This window comes from Aulonocara sp. 'chitande type north' Nkhata Bay, linkage group LG23, assembly GCF_057382095.1.
Source record: "Aulonocara sp. 'chitande type north' Nkhata Bay isolate Kocher_YH1m ecotype deep benthic linkage group LG23, A_spYH_male_GT1.1, whole genome shotgun sequence".
Classification (NCBI taxonomy): Eukaryota; Metazoa; Chordata; class Actinopteri; order Cichliformes; family Cichlidae; genus Aulonocara; species Aulonocara sp. 'chitande type north' Nkhata Bay.
Window position 1 is genome coordinate 7,763,922 of NC_141365.1, and position 14,902 is coordinate 7,778,823.

The window sequence follows — 14,902 nt, forward strand, 5'->3', positions numbered from 1 at the left end:
CGGGGTTTTAATTCTGTGGCCCGAGCAGGTGCACAGAGGGGCGGAAGGTTACCGTCAAAAGCGTCGTTTCAGATGTTGGGAACACACGTGTGTCAGGATGGACTGATTGCTGCTGTGAACGAGGCAACAAGTTGTTGCTTGTGTTCGCTGCTTCTGACTTCACCAGGAGAGACGCCGTCGGGACCGCATTTCCCCGCGTGCACCTCAACCTGAATTAATCCTCGCGAAGCTCGGTGGATAACAAAGTCATCCGTGCGTCTTTCCTCCTCCTCCCCCCCGAGGAAACTGAAACGCGCGCGCACAGCGGATGCCGGGTGCGCACTGACGGTTTGCGGTGAGTTTCTCTGTCAGTGAGCCTGCGCGGCTCGATGAGTGACACCAGGAGGAGGAAGACAGACAGACAGTTATCGTGGCTCAAACTCGACCTGGATGGCACCCAGCTCCCGCTGAGCTCGAGCGGCAGAGCACCCAAGTGGCGAGTCGGGGGGTGGGTGGGGGGGCTGTACGTGAAGCTTAAAGAAGTCGGGATGGACGGCAAAGGCACCCTGAAGATGTTCAGGAAAAAACGGGAACTAATCAAGACACCGTCTATCTCGAAGAAGAGTCGAGCAGGAAGCCCTGGGCCACAGAGCAGCGCCCCGTCTGTGAGTAGCGCATCACTTCTGGTTTCTGATGTTTAACTGTGTGTGTGTCAGATGACCATCATCTGGAGTGGACAAGTTTCTGAGAGGGCTCATTACCAGGGGTGCTTTTGTTTGTGTGTGTGTGTGTGTGTTTGTGTGAGGCTCTGTAAGTTTTTAGTCTTTTTTGGGGGGGATCTTTTCTGCTGCTGTAGCTGGTGCGATCAGGGGTGTGAAAACTGTCCTCTAGCTGAAACCAGTCATTATAATGCAGTGTCACAGTGCTGAGTGCTGTGATGGGTACCTGACTGTAAGCTGACTCATATCTGGTTATGTGGCGCATAGGAAGTATGTCTCCTGTGGGGTTTTTGCGTGTGTGAGTGAGCAAGTGAGTGAATGCGTTTTGAGAATTTGTGATTAGAATGAGGACAAAAGTCTAGAGGGCAAGGAGCATGCTGAAACGTGGTAGCAAAAATAGTTACAACCCTTATTCTACAAGTCAGAGAGTTAAAAAAGCCGAGTCGAAAGGCAAGGACAGACTGGACATACTGCCCAACAAGCACAACGTATGGCTGAAACAGGTACGTTTGTCGTGTACACACAAGTCTCTGAACAGAAAATATGCACTGATGCTTTTTTTTGGTTTCCTGTAAAGTATTTAAAATTTTCAGGCTGCTTTTGCTTGGTTGAGATGCACTTGTCGAGCCCTAAATCTACAGGCCGCTGACTTTAGTTGAAGTTTTCTGTTGAGTACCAACAGGCCAAAAAAAAAAAGAAACTTCTCCGTGAGTTGTGTGTTTTTGTTTATTTTATTTTTTTGTAGGTGATGTATAAAGTTATTCGACTTTCTGCTGAGTTTGCCACACCCGTTAACAGCTTGGAGTCAGGAAGTATTGCACAACGCAGCACAGGATCTTGTGAAAGTCTGCATATGATTGTTTACTAATAACAACAGTGCTGCTGGCCCCAGAGGCAAAGAAAAGTCACCTTGTTAGCTGTAATGCTGAAAGGGACGAGCTACATTGCAGTCTTGACCTTCTCTGTCTTCCTGTCATCTCTCAGCTCTCCATTCTCCAGGAGCAGCCTCGCAGAGATGCAGTCGACATCACACTCTTTTGTTCCCCCTCATCTTCCTCCTCCTCGTCTTCAACACTTACCCCAACTTCCGCCGGGCTCCAGGATCCCTCCGCGTCCTGCCCAGGCACCCCGAGCACTCAGCACAATAAATTGGGAATGATGCAGGGGGTGGGCTGCCCGTCTCCTGTGGCCACTCTCAAGAGACCGACCGCACTGAGCCGACACGCCAGCGCTGCAGGTCTGCTCCATCACTTAATTATAGTCTTGCTCCTGCTTGCTGAGCGTGGCCCATCACAAACAGAATCTGGTCAAAACACCATTTATGATCTGTAACTGAAGCATTTATGTGGCGTTATCACCTTTTAAACATTTAATATGAGTGAAGCTGAAAGGTTTGAGATTATCGACTTGGATTTCAAAGCCTAGAAACTGTGAAACTGAGGAGTTCTTTAACTAATGATTGCTCTTTAAATAGATTTCTTACACTGTTAAAGGTAAGAAGGAAAATCATGACCAGAAATTGCCATTCTACAACTTCTGACCAAGAACAAGCCAAAAAAAAATGCTCTAATGGAAAGGAATAGTCAAATGTTTTGGGTAGATGCGAAGGGCCCCTCTAATGTCACACTAGTGAGCATATAAGCTTGAAACTGTTGCACATTTGCAGAAAACCAAATGATACAGATCCCCACGTTTTGTTTTTTGTTTTTATTTCATTACAGTTTGATTGTATTCTCTAAAATCTTGAATCATTCTATTATTATTTTTATTTTTATTTTTTATTTTTTTGTGATAATTCATGAAGATTATTCAGTAAAAATTGAAAGTCTCACATGAAGACTAAATGCGTGTTTGTTGAGTGATATTTCTGTCTCTCCTCAGGGTTCCCGCTCCAGTCGTGGGTTTTCACTAGAGGTCAGGGAAAAGGGGCTATAACCCCGACGACTCCATCTGACAGTCCAGAGAGCGCAGCCATCGAGGTGGAGGACATCCCAGCCCTGCTGAGGGATGTCGCACGCTTTGCAGAGGCTGTGGAGAAGCTGAAGGATGTTGTTCTGGCTGAGGGTGAGAGCCGTGATAGGTTTAAGCTTTGTCTTGTACATCTCCAACACAAACCTGCGTGAGAAGCCCCCAAATACATCCTGTCAGACAGGCTTTTGTTTGGTCTTGTTAGCAGCTGCAGTCTTCCCTGCCAAACTCTGACTTACAGAAACGTGCTGTGTCTAGATTTGTTTTGAACAAAGCGCTCTGGGAGTCCCTCAAAGCTGAGCACATTAAAAATATCACTTGTTTTCCCCACTGTTGGGGCAACACACACTTTCCTGCTGACACGAAGCCATGTAAGGTTTTGAATAGTCGCCCTCCATTCAGTAGCTTTGGAGAAACAACAATAGTGTTTGCACTCTCTCTTCCCTTTTGTGTCACTCCATTTTGACAAGAGCTTACACAGAGAGGACATGAGGGATCCAGTCTTACATCCGCCGTGTTCAGCGACACATGTGCGCGGTGTGCAAGGGGGGAGGAGGAGGAGTATGTTATGGGCGGAGCATCTCTGCACAAGCAAGCTTTACAAGAGGCTCTGAGCTTCCTCTCTCCAAATGGAGGCAGCGCGCTCACAAAGACAACCGCACGCTTGTCTCCAGCAGGAAACCAGTTTTTTGTTTACTGCAGACATGTTCTTGTGCTCCACGTGCACGATGCAGTGAAGCTTTAAAAAAAAGGGGCCATATCACAGGGGTTTGAAAAAGAACAAAGAAAGTCCACCTGCTGAATGCTCAAACTGTGTTGTCTTCTCTAGTTTCTGTCGTGTTTTGGCTAGTTTAGCTCACTTGTCTGTTATCTGGCTCTGTTCTGTCATGTTCTCCACCCACAGAGAGCTTTCTAAACAGGAAGCCATGATGGATTGTCTCTGACAGAAAGGCCTCGTCCGCACTTCCTCGTCTGATAGTCTGGCTGCGTTGCAGTGATGCGACACTGATCACTTTCAGAATCAAAAATACAATTGCGGCGTTGAGGTGCTCTTAATCTAAAGCAAAACCTCTTTTGACATTAAAAACTGTTCTCAGAAACTTCAAAAAGAACATTTGAGCCACAGGGAAAAAAAAATGTTGCAGAACACCACAGTTGGTTTGTAGTGTTGCAAAACAATAGAAGGGACCACATCCTCTCCGGCACTGTGTTTAGGTCACTCTGTTCTTGTAGTGTGCTGCTGCTAATCTGATACTCTGACACACATTTCGAGACGAGGGTGATGGACCAGCTGCCCTCTGCTCTCCTCCACCAGCGAGCCAGTGTGATTAGATGACTCGATGGAAGAATGCGAGGTTGCAACATTAAAGGGTTGACAAAACCGGTGTCTGGAGGAAAGGAGGCTAGAAATGTGTCACCAGTGACATTAAAGCTGACAATGTTTATCTGGAGCTGACCTGTCTGACACTTGGCCTATTATCAGTGTCCTTATGGTTGGTGTTTCAACTGTCAGTCTCCATCTGCTGTTCCCCTGGGAAGAAAGACTTGGAGACTTTCAGCAATGTTATTTCAGGGAAGAGCTAATGTATCGATAGCACTCGTTTTCTTGCTAGCCTTGCTCCATCCAAACATTTTTAAAAATTCCACCTGTAAGCACCTACATTTCTTTAATGAACACGGACTTGGCTATGTGAGGATTAAAATCAGCAAGTTCTTAGTGTTTCTTGTGGAAAGGAAGCAGAGATTCTGTTTAAACTGTATCTCAGGTGGTGCCACAAACCAGCAATTTCACAATGATTGCAACTGCGTTTGGCAGAATGCATCGCCCAAAATAAAGTCAGCAAAATGTTCACGTACATATTGTATCGAGAACGAGACAAGTTGCTACGCGCTGGCAGCGATTTTAGTAGATGGCTTATTGTTGGCAAGTCAACACATCCTAAACCTCAAGCGTGATCTTTTTTTGAAGCTTGTTCCGCTGTTTTTCCTCTTGGTTCTTGTTTCACCTACCACGACTCTATCTCACCCAGGTAAGGAGAGTCAGCGGCCCGTGGCCCACGAGTGTTTAGGGGAGGTGCTTCGGATTTTGCGCCAGGTCATCAACACTTATCCTCTGCTCAACACCGTCGAGATCCTCACTGCTGCCGGCAAACTCATATCCAAGGTCAAAGGTAGACAGACTCTTCTGTTTTTTTTAGATGCATGTCTTTGAAAATCTCGATGTAAATCTGAGTTGTACAATGACGGTAAAACCCAACATCACTCTGTAACTACTCTTGACCACGACTGAAACCTGAACACATGTACGATTTTCCAGGTTTCCACTATGAGTCCTCTAACGAGGCTGATAAAAAGGACTTTGAGAAGGCAATTGAAACCATTGCTGTCGCTTTTAGTAGCAAGTAAGTATCTAAATCAGCTTTTTATTCATATATAAAAGTAAAACGCTGTCAAAAGCTGCTTCTGTTTCTTATCAGTAGCTTCTAAGAATGTATTTCAGTGGCAGTGAAGCCTTAGTGGTGTCCAGTAGGCTATTGTTCACACACAGGCAGTTCAGGTGGTGTGTAATTGTAGATATTAATACGAACAAAGTAGTCTGCTGTTGGGAATGAGAGAGAGAAGTGCAGTGATGGTGACACATTTGCATGAGACAAAGCTGAAAACAGGAAGTGGGTTTTCTTCTACCGTATGACACAAAACCAAAAGTAGAAAATGCTGTTGACTACCTGCCTGCTAAATGAACAGATTGCAGACCAAAGAGAAAATACATCGTGGGAACACTCGGTTGATTTGAGCTACCTGAGAATAGTTGAGATCAAAAGAACTGGCCTTTAAATTTGCTTTTGTTTTCCTGTAACTTTTTGTATTTTTTTTCTAATAGTAATGTAAAATGAATATATATATTTTTTTTAATGGCAAAGGAAAAATACTAAAAGCTGAAGTATAATTGTGGCGTATCGTACCAGGATTTTATCGCATGCCTGTCTGTGCCATTTCAGGGTTTACACAACTGTCACACAGCTTCAGGAGGAAGTGAGCTGGCAGAGACAGTTGAAATCTGCCATATGAGTCTGTTTCCTCATTCTCTTCTCTAGCCTTCCTCTGTATGACTCGATTTTGACATGAATGCAAAGACGGAAAAATCTAGTGTTGTTGTTTGGCCTGCATTTCAGCACATAGGATGGTTGCAAGAAAATAAAAATGACTGCTACCAAATTACATGATTTTGGGGGGGCGGCGAAGGAAAGCTGGTAGACTAACAAAAACTGTCACGAAACTTGCTTATCACCTTCAATCTGCAGTGTACCTGTGGAGGTTTCGTAGAAGGCCTGGCCCTCTTCCTCTCTACTGCTTTCTCTTTTGAAATCCATCTTACGCTTTTTCTCTCTCTGCAATTCAACAAAGATTTTACGTTTGTGTGAAGGAGTCTGTGTTTCTCTTTAGTGTGTCTGAACTGCTGATGGGAGAGGTGGACAGCAGCACGTTGCTCTCCTTGCTGCCTACAGAGAAGAGCAGAGTGAGTTTGTCACCTATATTTCACACGTGCCAACCAAAAAGAAAAGTTACTTAATGTGGTGGTTATGCAAAAAGCTCCTTGATTAAATTAAACGTCACTGCCCGCAAAATGACACCTACACCTAAATTTCTGCTGAGTGTAAGGGGGGGGGAAGAAAAATATCCTCTAATTCTAGCGAGTAAAGGTTCGTGTTTATGCCGTTTTAGTCCATGGAGAACTTGTACACTGGTTCTGGCCATGGAGGAGATGGTGGACATTACAGGAGCGACCTGCAGGACATGGGTAAGCATAAAGGTGCCGTACAGCTTTTGCTTTCAGTTAATCACAGGTGCTGCTTTGCATAACAGTGTAACCTCCTCCTTTCCATTCATCTCATTTGACTCCATATGTAAACGTTATAGTGGATATTTTCCTATTTTCTGTATTTTGATGTGACGGTGCATACTTTCAAACCGCCAACGTCACTGTAGTAATCTTAATGTTATCCCTGTGTTCATGTGAGAGATTTCATGTGTAGTAGGTCTCCCCCTGCTGATGAATATCCTGCAGTGCTCGGATGTTGTCGCAGTTAGTTTGTTGGAAAGTCACAGTCACAGGGGAAGTTTTTAGCAGAGAGAAATTACAGATTTAAGTACTGACCACAGCAGAAGACACTAAAAATAAGCTTCCAAATCAAATCCACTCGCATACCCGATGCAAACAATCGTCCTGTTTTCTGTCGTATCGACAAAGCGTTTCCTGCACAGTGACCTGTGTTGGTGTGTTGATGTGTAGGTAGAGCTGAGGAAGTGGATGTCATCCTACAGCACAGCGAGGGAGGGGTGGACTCTGCTCTGCTCTACGCCAAAACCATTTCCAAGTACATGAAGGACCTGATGTGCTACGTGGAAAAGAGAACTTCACTTGGTTAGTGGGAGTGACGAAACTATGTGAGAGTGATTGTACAAAGTCAGACCAACTATCAACTATGATTTCAGACACTAAACTAGACTTGAGCTTCTTATCACTGACATGTTTTGGGGTTGTTGTTTTTTTTGTTTGTTTGTTTGTTTGTTTTTTGAGTCAGAAGTGACCATTTTTAGATGAGAGTACAACGTAGCAAGTTATCAGTGAACTGATGAGCTTACTAAAACTTGTATGGGAAAATCCACCCATTTAGCTGTCACATGGGAGGAAATTGGTTTTAAAAAACCACTACAGGCTGGAGACATTGTTATTTCTTATGTACATTTGGGGGGTTTTAACCCGGGAGTCCATGAGGATTGAGGCATCTTTGAAGACGGCTTCAAGTGGCCATTCAAGTTTATTCCATCTTATTAAAAAAATAGTGAATTTTTTGGGGTGATTAAATTTTTATAGTGCACGTTGTCCTAGAAGTTGTGCTTTTGACCATAATTTTAATAGTCTCTGTTTTTGTTTTGTCTTCCCCAGAGACCGAGTTCTCCAAAGGCCTCCAGAGATTATACCAGTCTTCCAAACACAGTATTACACATGTAAGCTCCATTCACTTTCACCTCTAAAGAGCTGTAATTTCTTTATAGTTCACGATCGTCATCTTATTGCTTGCTCTCTTCCTCTAGCCCCACATGCCTCTTTTCTCCATCTACTCTCTGGCTCTGGAGCAGGACCAGGAGCAGAGTGTGGGCCTGCAGCAGGCCAACAACACCCTGCACAACCAAACCTTCATTCAGGTACATTTCTGAGTTATTGGTTACTATTCTAGTAAATGAAGCACAAACCACATTTTTGGTTAGTCACTTGCAATTTCTCACCTCTCATATTTAATGTGTATCCTGCAGCCTCTGATGCAGCGTAAACAGGAGCATGAAAAGAGACGTAAGGAGATCAAGGAACACTGGATTCGAGCTAAAAGAAAATTGGTATGGCCTTATGATCTTTTATTAATCAACAGCCCTGTTTTATCCTTTTACAGTGACAAGAAAATCAGGCAATAACTGAAAATACCACAAACCTATTTATTTATTTATTTCTTTTTTGTTTCGTTCCTCCTCGTTTAGATGGAATGTGAGGCAAACCTGCGGAAGGCCAAGCAAGCCTACATAGCACGCTGCGAGGAGTACGACAAGGCTAAAACGGCAGCCTGCCGAGCTGAAGAGGAGGGAGGGGGATCCACAGCGAAGTCTGTGGAGAAGAAGAAACGAGTGGAAGAAGAGGCTCGCAACAAGGTTCTTCTCAATAACTTTGTTTTGCTGATGTTGTTTTGTCTCTGCAGGAAGAAAGACGATTAAATTTTTTTTGCATACGACCTATATCAGCTGAAAATCTTTGGTCACAACTCCGTCACATGAGCCAAAGATGTTGTGTGAGGACACAAAGAAGGAAATAGTTTATCTGATACTTGCTAGTTTAGGCTGAGTGAACAGTTCAGCTTTACATAGGGCTCGTGAAAACCACTGCTGGACTTTCAGATCTTTCCCACTACTGGATGAATTCATGATTTTAAAAAATAGGTTAGAAAATGAAGAATTATGTACCTTCATTGCCCACCAGGGGGCCGCACCCTGCACTTCAAGAATAACTAAGCTTACCCTTTCTGATTTTTGCCACTGTGTGAAATGTTTCATCAACACTTTTCTGTCTGATAAATGATCTGACAGATATAAACAGCAAAGAAAAAGCAGAAGTAAACTGAAAGTGTGTGCGTGTGTGTGTGCGTGTGTGTGTGTGTGCGTGTGTGTGTGTGCGTGTGTGCGTGTGTGTGCGCGCGCAGGCAGATGAGGCGGAGGCCACCTACAAGACTTGTATAGCAGACGCCGCCACTCAGCAGCAGGAGCTTGAGCACACAAAGGTCACAGTGCTGAGGCAGCTGCAGGACATCATCAAACAGAGTGATCAGACCATTCGCTCGGTGAGAAGAAAGGCCACACAAGCCATCGCGTCTCGCCAAGAAGAAAAGCTACAAATGCTCACTATCTAATCTTTTCACTTCCAGGCGACCATCTCCTACTACCAGCTCATGCACATGCAGACAGTAGCCCTGCCTGTGCACTACCAGACTCTGTGCGAGAGCAGCAAGCTGTACGACCCCGGCCAGCAGTACGCCGCTCACGTGCGAGACCTGCAGCTGCCAGAGCAGCCGACCATCCAGTACGCGTTTGAGTCCTACTCTCCCTCCAACTCATCATCGCAGTAAGAACTTCAAGCGCATCCTCAATTAGTTTCTCAATGAAACCGTTCCTATGCAGCTCAGGATGGGGGTTGTTACAGTTTGGGGGCCACATATGCCTACAGCAGAGAGAATTTAGCAAGGATCCACTCATATCTGATTACTCGTTCCTAAATGTATTCTCTCTTTAACCAAACATTTTCACAGACATGACACAATGTATCAAAACCACGTTGTTTCTGTTTCCCAAATATAACCTGGGTTAGACTATTTTAGGAGTTGATTGACTACATACAACAATAGAATACTCTATACAGTGTTATACCACTGATGCTGTAATTTGTACTAAAATGCCATATCACACCTGCTACACACAACCCTGTACCCAGGCGTAGGACTAGACTCTCGAAATATGAATAAAAGAAACCCACTTTTAATGCATTTGCAATCTGAAAATCCCAAATTGTTGCAGCCATGGTCACAGACCGAGGAATGACAGCTTCAACACAGACATGCAAACGAGTCAAACAGACAGTCCTGCCGTCAGTGTGGAGACGACAGCTGGAGACAGCCGAGAGTCAGAAGTCCAGCGCAAGAGTAAGTGCATCCGATGCCTGCCGCTGCTAAAGATTTTACACAAATCTTAACAATTCCTCGCAATTACTTGTGACCTGTTACTATCCTGATGTCTGTAGTTAACAGAATTGGCAATGTAAAATGTGACTAGCTCATGTTATTGTCCCTTTTGTTATCACAGGACAGGGGCATAAGTCATGGGGCTCAACAGTGAGCGATGACAGCGTTGTTGGAGATGGAGGCCTGGATTCTCCAACTGCCAGCACAAGTAAGTGTAGACACGTCTTCTGTTAGTTTCACGCTAATCCGTACCAAAACCCTGCTCCAGAGATGGCAGTATGCATTATAAACGCTCTCAAACTCACTTATTTTAGGTGACATCGCTAAGATTGTTCGGACTTCATCGACTGGAACGATGTCGTCCAATGAGGATGCAGATGAAAAAGATGGAAATGTGTCCTCATTTGAAACTCAAAGTAAGATTTCCAGATTGTACATGTTAAACCTGGCTATCGGTTGAGTTTGGATTTTGCGGAGTGTGTGATGGGGGTTATTCTGTGCAGATATTAACGGCATGGATCCAGACGTGGTGGTGTCCACCGGACCTTTCCGTAATATCGGCCTGTCCAAAGCAGCCTTGACCCACCGACTGAGGAAGCTTCGGACTCCTTCCAAGTGCCGCGAATGTGACAGCTACGTTTATTTCCAGGGAGCTGAATGCGAGGAAGTGAGTTCTTCATCACTTCACCAGGCTAACATGTTTTGAGGCTCACGCTCCGAGTTGCACACTGAAACACTGAAAGTGTGTTGCTGATGCATGCTACATTTTAATGATAGTAGTCAGCGTGTTCAGTGAGCATATGCAAATGTCAAAGTAAAATATTTTGTATTCTTAAAATTAACTTTTTATGTTGAACCCCACAAAATAGCAAATGGTCTGAGAAAAATGCATAAGTGGTTAGATAAATATGTTCAGTGTGGATACATGTAAATTACAGTATGTAATGATCAACACTAAAAATGAACATCTCAGACTTTCTGTAAAGGATGGACTTCCCTGAGAAGTAAAGCCAATGTGGAAATTGCATTGTTTCTAATGGTTGGAGGGGGAAGTGTAAAAAAACTGTGCGTAAAATGGCCCTCAGCTGTCAGTCCACACCTTGCTCGTCCCTTCTGGTTGGAAAATTTAGCAAAGTTCAAAATGCCCATCACAAGACTTTATTAACAAGAAGGTGATGTCACTGTAACTGTTACAATCTTGTATATTTATAGCAATAATAAGGAACTACGTAGCATAAAGTGTAAAGCATGACTCAAAGCAAACGAGGGGAGAAAAAATAATTTCCGAAGAAAGACTTTAAAAAATGTGTGTGTGTGTGTGTGTGTGTGTGTGTGTGTATATATAGTTAGTTGAAAGAAGCTACACGTCACTCTGATTACAACAGATGGTACAGTTTCTGTTTTTAGAACAGGAAACTGGAATTTCCAGTGTTCCAAGAAAATATCAAGAACTGCAAACAAAGAGACAATAAAACCACAACAAACAACTGTAACAGGAATATGTAATGACAGACAAATTTCATATCTTTATACCATTTTTTTTTTTCCCCCCATCTTTTCTATTGAATCGGGGGTTTTCCTTCCAATGGGCATAATAAATACAGTGGAAATGTAGTAAGGCAATTGTGATGCCACTGTGTCACCCCCTTATTAATGCCCGTGTTATCTAATTTTATTCCATCAGGTGATTTTTTTTTTTTTTTTTTTTTTTTTTTTTTTTTAATTTTATTTATTTGTACACACATGTTTATTAACCAAGCATGTGTACACATACAAGAAATTTGACTCTGGTTGTTTCTTTGTTTCTTTGTTCTAAGTGTATATAACAGAGTAGACAACAGTCATTACTGACAATAACAGTGCACATAGCATATTTATGGTGCAGATGTTGGAATAATTAAGGGATGGAACGTGTGTGTGTGTGTGTGTGTGTGTGTGTGTGTGTGGATTGACTATAAACACATATAGACATGTACAACATTCAGCTGGCTGTCATTTGGCTGTCACTTGCTGATAATTGAGATTCACAGCAAGATTAACCATACTCATTTGAATACTGTTGATTGCAACAAGCAGCCTTACTTTGCATTGCAAATGTGAAACACCTGTAGTTAAAGTTTTTTTTTATCAGTGAAATTGAACATAGGTTCCCAAAAAGTTGATTCTGTTCATCTAGACGTAGAGTTTTCAGTGGGAGAAACTTTTTGTATGTGTAAAACTATGTATTATGCATAGTTTATTTATGTTACCTACACTATTGAAATTGCACATTACACCTTTGTAATCATTTTTGGGGGGTTTTAACATTCTTCCTAATTAGATGTCACAAGTTTTTCTACCTAGTCACAAGTTACAGCTGTTCCCAGGCTACGATGGTTAAGATGATAATCATTATATTAACTGTTTTCTCAGTGTTTCCTGGCGTGCCACAAGCGCTGTCTGGAAACTCTGGCGATCCAGTGTGGTCATAAGAAGCTGCAGGGCCGTCTGCAGCTGTTTGGCAGAGATTTCACTCAGGTAGCCAGCTGTGCCAGTGACGGTATTCCCTTCATCATCACCAAGTGCATCTCTGAGATCGAGAGACGGGCACTGAAGATGAAGGTGAGAAAAAGCACGTATGCTGTGTTTTGAAGGGGTGGTCGATTTCTGATTGTTTGCCTTTGAACCGTTGGGTTTAAATCTCCTTTCTCCTCTTTTCAGGGCATCTACAGGGTGAATGGAGTGAAGACCCGTGTGGAGAAACTGTGTCAGGCCTTTGAGAATGGAAAAGAGCTGGTCGAGTTGTCTCAGTGTTCACCGCATGACATAAGCAACGTGCTCAAGCTTTACCTCAGACAGGTAACTGAGGTTACACTGATGTGTAGCAGCTAGTAAAGACTGAACCTGAAGCTCAAGTCAATCATCATATGTTTGGTGTTTTTCCTTTACCCCCAGCTGCCTGAGCCCATCATGCCTTTCCATCTGTACAACAAGCTGATGGGTTTGGCAAAGGAGAGTCTGCATAATGAAGGAGACACACCGGAGGGGGAGGACTCAGAGTCGAGCAGCACTCACCCGGCAGTGAGCAGGGGGCCAGAGCTGGTGGATCTGGGCCCAGACACGGACCCAGAGGTCCTGGTCCTGGTGGACAGTCTGAGGGAACTTTTAAAGGAGCTGCCCAAACCCAACATCGCCACACTGCGCTACATCGTTCGTCACCTTCGAAGGTGAGTTAGTCATACAAGTCATATTAATTTTTTATTAAAAAGCAAAGATTCTGTTAACCTCACCATCCTTTCTTGCTCCATCTTTCTCATTCCAGGATCGCAGAGCTGGAACAGGATAACAAGATGAGCCCCAGCAACCTTGGCATTGTGTTTGGGCCCTCTCTGATGCGGCCCCGTCCAACGGGGGCTACGATATCCCTGTCCTCTTTGGTTGATTATCCCCATCAGGCTCGCATCGTGGAGGCCTTCATAGTCTTCTACTCTTCCATCTTCCAATCCAAAACTTCTCAGACCCACAAAACCTCCCGTGCTGCCTCCACGCAGCAGGTAGGAATCCAGCACACGGTGCACATTAGTATTTACTTACTGCTGAGCCTTTTTGTGAGACATTTTTAGGAATTAAATACTACTGCACAAAATATTTGCTCTGTTTTTACACATACTCTAAAGCATTGGAACAGAAAACCTGCTTTAACAAAGTCTAAAGAGTTAAAGGTTGCAAACAGCCCGGTATTAACGAGCAATACCAAAACTGGTCATAATCAGTCTGGCTAATAGAGACACCAGATTTGCATTTTTCTGTTGACTGAAAACAAATTCATGTTGTGAAGCTTTCACACTTTCCCTCCTGGTTTCAGGAAAATGTTACACAAGACAAAATGGTGAGCCCTGTTGACGCAGAAGAGGATGCGAGCAGAGAGGAGAAGACTAAACCTGAGGTTGACAAGACAGAGGAGGGATGTGGTGAGTTTTAAAGGCCAAGTTGTGTAATTTTATAGTAAATGATTTGCTCTTGAAAATGTTATATACATTTATCACTTATTTATCTGCATTCAGGAAGCTCTTTGGGGTCATTGGGCTCCAGTGAGCAGCTCCCAGACTCTGACTCTGAGCTGGACGAGAGGCACTCCCACAGCCTTACGAAGCAGGAGAGCGTGAGCATAGACGATGACCAGCTGAGCTACAGGGACAGTTTGGACCTGTCCAGTCAGTCTGCAATCCACATCGAGCCTGAACAAGATCTGGATCAGGATCAGGAAAACCCAGAGGGAGAAGAACCCCCCGCTCTGCCAGACAGCGGGCCCCCAGAAGAAGGTGCTGGAGAAGAGCAGGATCTGAGCGCTTCTCTGGCAGAGCTCAACGTGAATCAGTCCAACAATAACAACAACTACCACCCGTGCTCTCCCACACTGAGCCTGTCGGGCCTTCCACTGGCACGTCTCTGTGGAAAGAAATTACCACTGACGAGAAATCGAGACAGCGAGCCAGAGTTTGTCTGATATTGTCAATCGTGTCTGTTCGTCTTTAAATTTGAAGTTAATGAAAGCCTAACGGTCTGCCGTGTAAATAGGTCAAATTAAATTTTAAACTGTAGATGTATGTTACTGTACTAATCTTTGCTGCCAGTGAACCCTCTCTGCACGCTTGCTGCTCTTGGGATTACTGGCGTTTCAAGATATTTGATTTGTTTGTATTTTAAAGCGTTTGTTTTTTGGGGGAAGGGAACGCTGCATCAGAATGGGTGACGCGTGCAAACTTTTCAAGCAGATTCCACTGCTGGTTATTTCAGCTCTAAAATTGAAATACATGTAAACATTCTTATAAATGTTGCCTTTTGTCTTATGTCAGTTTTAATAAAGGTTCTTGTTTTAAATTTGTAGTTTTTGATTTTTGGCATTTTGTGCAAATTACCAAGACAGAGAAATTAAACCAAATGAGCACAGTTGCAACCTATTTCCTAGAATGGGGA

At 43.7% G+C, this 14,902-nt stretch overlaps 1 protein-coding gene across 3 annotated transcripts; it reads left to right on the top strand.

Annotated features, from left to right (window-relative positions):
• The first annotated feature begins 78 nt into the window (after positions 1 to 78).
• arhgap45b (Rho GTPase activating protein 45b) lies at positions 79 to 14,812 on the top strand. 3 transcript variants are annotated; one of them, XM_086282607.1, is made up of 24 exons: positions 79 to 644; positions 1,683 to 1,935; positions 2,580 to 2,762; positions 4,697 to 4,837; positions 4,984 to 5,068; positions 6,111 to 6,183; positions 6,390 to 6,465; positions 6,958 to 7,089; positions 7,615 to 7,676; positions 7,764 to 7,874; positions 7,983 to 8,063; positions 8,202 to 8,369; positions 8,915 to 9,052; positions 9,137 to 9,291; positions 9,783 to 9,907; positions 10,068 to 10,154; positions 10,261 to 10,362; positions 10,450 to 10,613; positions 12,359 to 12,547; positions 12,647 to 12,784; positions 12,881 to 13,152; positions 13,248 to 13,479; positions 13,791 to 13,896; positions 13,990 to 14,812. In XM_086282607.1, exons 1-24 carry the CDS (start codon positions 369 to 371, stop codon positions 14,430 to 14,432), a joined length of 3,792 nt encoding a protein of 1,263 aa, XP_086138733.1. In that variant the 5' UTR covers positions 79 to 368; the 3' UTR covers positions 14,433 to 14,812. The 3 variants fall into 3 exon arrangements, with proteins under 3 accessions (XP_086138733.1, XP_086138732.1, XP_086138735.1); XM_086282606.1 differs by having other exon boundaries at positions 80 to 644; positions 9,137 to 9,333; XM_086282609.1 differs by lacking the exon at positions 79 to 644 and adding an exon at positions 702 to 1,201 and having other exon boundaries at positions 9,137 to 9,333.
• The last annotated feature ends 90 nt before the right edge of the window (positions 14,813 to 14,902 follow it).

Bases quoted from the DNA above. Each gene is read 5' to 3' on its own strand.
- arhgap45b (XM_086282606.1), top strand. From the start codon at position 369: ATGAGTGACACCAGGAGGAGGAAGACAGACAGACAGTTATCGTGGCTC. The intron at 2,763-4,696 runs GTGAGAGCCGTG...TATCTCACCCAG, and splicing joins GGATGTTGTTCTGGCTGAGG to GTAAGGAGAGTCAGCGGCCC. The intron at 12,548-12,646 runs GTGAGAAAAAGC...TCCTCTTTTCAG, and splicing joins GACGGGCACTGAAGATGAAG to GGCATCTACAGGGTGAATGG.